Genomic DNA, 5,995 nt, shown 5'->3' with positions numbered 1-5,995 from the left:
CTTAAAACAGTATAAATATTTTTAAAATAGCTGTTCATATACAGAAACATGCTTACTACCTTGAGAATGTATTACTAAGCACAAAATTCTTATTTTTGCAACCAAATATTAAAAGGAAAATATAACTTAACCAAAGTGTAATACAATATAATACTTTTAAATGAAAGCATAGACTCTCCACAAATTCACTTATTATTATTAACAGTATCTCTTAATTTAAATCTAATTTTAACTTCCCAGACATTAAGCTGACATAGTTTTGTATAAAACAAATTGTACTGCCTTGAAACTCGTTTCATAATATTTTCTGATTTGCTGAATTCTCTGGGCTCTTTACTTATTCTGTATTATCCGAAGGAGTTATGGCTGTGTTTCTTTTCTTGCTAGCTGAAAGTGAGTAGTGAAGAAATCTATTTGGAACTCATCAACATTTGTATTGAAACATACATATGTAGGCTTTTCTTTAGTAGAAGAGAACATGAATTGGTTTAAATGTTACATACTAAGGACTCAGAGATACATGTAGAAAATTGTTGCCTATTTGTCACAGGCCAATGCTATATAGCAGTATTGAGTTTCTAAGGCTTACAGACATAGAAATATTACTAATTTGTCATACTTTAGGGACAACTTTTTGAGTAACTCAGTTGCTAGTGTTATGTAAATATTATCTCCTAGTTGTCTTTTAATTGATTTTTCCTCTTCTCATTTCTTTCCTTTTTTTAATGAACAGGACATTAATCTTGAATTTCCTAACTGGAATAGTCATGCTTGGAATTTTTATAGATATTATTTGCTTCTGGAAGAAATTGCTTTTGTCAACTTGCTTTTCTAAAATTTAAAGTGTATTTTAAATATATGCATGAAATAGTTTTAAAAATAAACTTACCTTGTATTTTGGCAATTACAGTTTAATGACAAATAAAAGCCTAGCACATCCTGTGTGTTCAAAAACTGGTACTTAATGCCAGGATGTTAAAACTAGAAGTTAAGCTAAAACTAGATGTTAACAAAAATAATGCAAAGGAGTTGTCTTGTTGGAATTTAGAAGCTTATTTTTTAATTTTGTCATGGCTGTCTTCACTTCTTGGTTTCTCAAAGTATAGATTATAGGATTCAGAATTGGAGTAAAGATGGTATAAAACACAGACAAGATTTTGTCTACTAAAAAACTCCTTAGTGGCCACATATAGATGAAGATGCAGGGCCCAAAGAACATGAAGACAACAATGAAATGACATGTGCAGGTAGAAAGAGCCTTAGATGACCCTCTTGATGAATGGTTCTTGATAGTAACCAAGACAATAACATAAGAATTAAATAAAAGAATAAAGCAGGACAAGGCAATTATGCCACTTGTTGAGATCATAAAGAGGCCCAGGACATAAGTATCCACACAAGACAACTGGAACACCACAGGAAGGTCACAGAAAAAGCTGTCTACATCATTGGGACCACAGAATGGTAAAGTGAGAGCAAATATGACCTGGCTCATTGAATGTATGACTCCCACAACCCAGGAAGCCACCAGAAGAGCAACGCACACCTGGGGACTTATGATGGAAGCATAGTGGAGAGGCTTACATATTGCAATATATCTATCAAAGGACATAGCCATAAGTAAAATTATCTCTGTACCAGTAAAAAGGTGTAGAAAAAATATCTGTGTGATGCAGCCATCAAAGGAGATGGTTTTGTGTCCAATAAGGTAGTCTGTAATCATCTTAGGGGTGGCAAAAGAAGCAAGAGACATATCAATGATGGAAAGGTTGGAAAGTAGGATATACATAGGTGAATGTAGCTGAGTGTCAGCTATAACTGTAATGACTATAAAGCTATTACCCACCATTGTCGCCACATAAAACAATGAAAACACCATGAAGAAAAACATCTGTAGCTCCCAAGAATCAGAGAGTCCCAGTAAAACAAATTCAGAAACAGTAGATTTATTGGCCATATCCATTGTCCTGAATGATAGGTAGAACCCTATATTTAAAAAATCAAGAGAAAGTATGATTCTATTAAAGCAAAACCTCCATTTTCAAGAATTCACATTCACAGCTTTGTTTCCTCTACAAAAACTTATCTTTACTATTCTTTATAACCTCATTTGGTATATTAGTTTGAAAGATAATGATAAGATATTATGGATCACAGTGGAAGGCTACTTAACTCATAGATGATGAAAATAACACTTTCCTTTCTGGTCCTAGTGGGCAATCAAATGGTGATTATATCATCATGAGCATATCTACTTATCTACATATTTGTCCATCCATGTGTTTACATAACCCTAAAGCTAGCATTGTGTGAGCACTTACCCTAGGCTGACAATATGTTAAACACATACATTTAGATATTTATAATTCATCTGTAATGATATCCTTACAGAAAGGACATACAAAAATTATATCACATATAAGCAACATGGGCACTTAAGCAAAATTATAGACAGACTTCAATGAACAGTTCCAGAACTCTTATAAATTTCCGAAGAATTGTTAACATATTCACAGATAGAAGTTATCTGGCTGAAACCCATTAGAAACATAGAAAAAAAATAATTTTTCTGATATTTACCTAGCAGAAGAAGACTGATTTATTATCAAGTTTACTACAACATAACCAACCATACAGTCTAGGGAATGGCATTCAACTTCTTTTCTTCTCATTTTCTGTTTTGTTCAAATAGAAGTCTGTTACTCCTGAAAGTATTTATAATTCTATGACTTAAAATTTTACCTTGTCTCTTAAAGAATATATCACATAATTTTAATGAGAAGGCACTTGAAGATCAATCTTTTTAGTCTCACACACTCCTTGAATTCTCCTTTCATACAAACCAACATATGTTAACTATTTTTATTGATCTTAGCTCCATGGAATAGGGATTAGGAGATGGAAGTAGAAAGGGCAGGCATTTAAAATCATTTAATAGAAATCATTGATAAAACATTTGTGCTTACAAGATCTATAGCAGAATCAGGGCTTCAGACTATTCATAGCATTACATGGACTCTGACAGAACACATACAGAAGACAATTTTAAATATAAATAAATGACCTGGTTGAATCATTAGTTGTTTAGCAGCTGTAGATGAAATGAATATGGTAGAAACTTGGGACTTGACCATGAAATAGTCTTGCAAAGGGATTTATTAAACAACAAACATGATATTTAGTTTTCAACAGGAAGATACTTCGAGTCTTAGGGGAATTTATAACGATTTTTTTCACCTGGACCTGAGAGATTTAGGGAACAGAAGTTGGGAAAGCCATTTAAGAAGTAGCATGAAATATTAAGTCAATAAATTTTAATAAGCATTTGTGTGAGTTCTTTATATATTTTGGAGATCAAACCCTTGTCCAAGGTATCATTGGCAAATGGTTTCCTTTCCATTCTCTTTTTGATTTATATTATTTTATTTTTTGTTGTTTAAGCACAGTTGCCTCCACTTTCCCCACCACTATGCTCCCATACCCCACCCACTCCCACCTCTCAACCTCAATACTACCCCCACTTTGGCTTTGTATATGGGACCTTTATATATGTTACTTGACCATTGTTCCTCCTCTTTCCTCTTTACTCCCTCCACCATCCCCTCTGGTTACTGTCAGTTTGTTGTTTATTTCAATGTCTCAGTTTATATTTTGCTTGTTCATTTATTTTGTTGATTACGTTCTACTAATAGGTGGGATCATATGGTATTTGTCTTTCCCCACCTAGATTATTTCACTTAGCATGATGCTCTCTAATTCCATCCATGCTGTCATGAAGGGTAGGAGCTCCTTCTTTCTTTCTGCTGTGTAGTATTCCATTGTATAAATGTACCACAGTTTTTTGTTCCATTCATTTACTGATGGGCACTTAGGTTGCTTCCAACACATGGCTATTGAAAGTTGTGCTGCTATGAACGTTGGGGTGCATAGGTTCTTTTGAATTGATGTTTCAGAATTCTTAGGGTATAATCCTAGCAGTGGGATAGCTGGATTGGAAGGCAGTTCCACCTTTAGTTTTCTGAGGAAATTCCATACTGTTTTCCACAGTGGCTGTACCAGTCTGCATTCCCATCAACAGTGTGCTAGAGTTCCTTTTTCTCTACAGCCTTGCCAGCACTTCTTTGTTGATTTGTTATGATGGCCATTCTGACCCATATGTAGTGGTATCTCATTGTGGTTTTAATTTTCATCTCTCTGATGTCTAGTGATGTTGAGCATCCTTCCGTATGTCTCTGGGCCCTCTGTATGTTCTCCTTGGAGAAGTGTCTGTTCAAGTCCTTTGCCCATTTTTTAACTGGATTGTTTGTCTTCCTGGAGTGGAGTCATGTGAATTCTTTATATACTTTGGAGACCAAACCCTTGTCTGAGGTGTTACTGACAAGTATATTTCCCTATATGGTTGGTTCCCTTTCCCTTCTGGTCAGGTTTTCTTTAGCAGTGCAGAAGCTTTTTATTTTGATCATATCCATTTGTTTATTCTTTCCTTTATGTCCCTTGCTCTAGGGGACATATCGGTGAAAATACTGCTGTGTGTATTACCTAAGATTTTCCTACCTACATTCTCCTGTAGGAGTTTAATGGCGTCACGGCTTTTATGCACCTTGAATTTATTTTTGTATAAGATGTAAGTTGGTGCTCTAATTTCATTTTTTTGCATGTAGCTGTCCAGTTCTCCCAACACCGTTTGTTGAAGAGTCTATTTTTACTCCATTTTATGTTGCTGCCCCTTTTGTCAAATATTAATTGACCCTAGAGACTTGGGTTTATTTCTGGGCTCTCTGTTCTGTTTCTTTGGTCCATGTGCCTGTTTTTATGCCAGTACCAGGTGGCCTAGTAGTATAGTTTAGTGTCAAGTGTTGTGATCCATCCTACTTTACTCTTCTTTCTCAAAATTGCTGCAGCTATTCGGGGTTGTTTATGGTTTCATATAAATTTTTGAAGTGTTGTTCTATGTCTGTGAAATAAGCCATTGGTACTTTAATAGGTATTGCATTGAATTTGTAAATTGCTTTGGGTAGTATGGACATTTTGATGATATTAATTCTTCCATTCCATGAACATGGTATATGTTTCCATTTGTTTGTGTCTTCCTTGATTTCTTTCTTCAGTGGTATGTAGTTTTCTGAATGCAGGTCTTTTACCTCTTTGGTTAGGTTTATTCCTAGGTATTTTCTTTTTCTTTTTGCTATTTCAAATGGGATTTTTTTTCTTGATTTCTGCTTCTGCTGTTTCCTTGTTGGTGTACAGAAATGCCTTTGATTTCTGGATATTGACTTTGTATCCCGCTGTTTTGCCAAATTAATTTATTAGGTCAATCAGCTTTTTGCCCAAGTCAATAGGATTTTCTATGTACACTACCATGTCATCTGTAAACAGTGACAGTTTTGTTTCCTCCTTTCTGATTTGGATGCCTTTTATTTCTTTTTCTTGTGTGATTGCTGCGGCTAAAACTTCCAGTACTATATTGAATAGAAGTGGTGAAAGTGGACAGCCTTGTCTTGTTCCTGATCTTAGTGGAAAAGATTTTAATTTTTGCCCATCGAGTATGACGTTGGCTGTAGGTCTCTCATATATGGCCTTTATTATGTTGAGGAATGCTCCCTCTATTCCCACTTTGCAGAGTGTTTTTATCATAAATGTGTGCTGTACCTTATCAAATGCTTTTTCTGAATCTATTGATATGATCGTGTGGTTTTTGTCTTTGCTTTTGTTTATTTGAAGTATTACATTTACTAATTTGAGAATATTGTACCATCTTTGCATCCCTGGAATGAATCCCACCTGGTCATGGTGTATGATCTTTTTAATGTATTGTTGGATGTGATTTGCCAGTATTTTGTTCAGGATTTTAGCGTCAATGTTCATCAGAGATATTGTCCTGAAGTTTTCTTTCTTTGTTGTGTCTTTATCTGGTTTTGGAATTAGGATGATGTTGGCCTCACAAAAAGAGTTTGGGAGTCTTCCATCATTTTGGATTTTTTGGAATAGTCTATGA

General features: G+C 34.7%; 1 protein-coding gene across 1 annotated transcript; it reads right to left on the bottom strand.

Moving 5' to 3' along the window:
- Nucleotides 1-1,006: 1,006 nt before the first annotated feature.
- LOC123808446 (olfactory receptor 4K2) lies at nt 1,007-1,963 on the bottom strand. The gene has a single exon (XM_045823095.1). The coding sequence runs from the start codon at nt 1,961-1,963 to the stop codon at nt 1,007-1,009; it is 957 nt and encodes a 318-aa protein (XP_045679051.1).
- Between the last annotated feature and the right edge of the window lie 4,032 nt (nt 1,964-5,995).

Source organism: Phyllostomus hastatus, unplaced genomic scaffold, assembly GCF_019186645.2.
Source record: "Phyllostomus hastatus isolate PE091 unplaced genomic scaffold, TTU_PhHast_1.1 phas_scaffold_501, whole genome shotgun sequence".
Taxonomy (NCBI): Eukaryota; Metazoa; Chordata; class Mammalia; order Chiroptera; family Phyllostomidae; genus Phyllostomus; species Phyllostomus hastatus.
This window is presented reverse-complemented; position numbering and strand designations above follow the sequence as displayed.

Excerpts from the sequence above, each read along its gene's own strand:
- LOC123808446 (XM_045823095.1), bottom strand. The coding sequence starts at position 1,963 with ATGGATATGGCCAATAAATCTACTGTTTCTGAATTTGTTTTACTGGGA.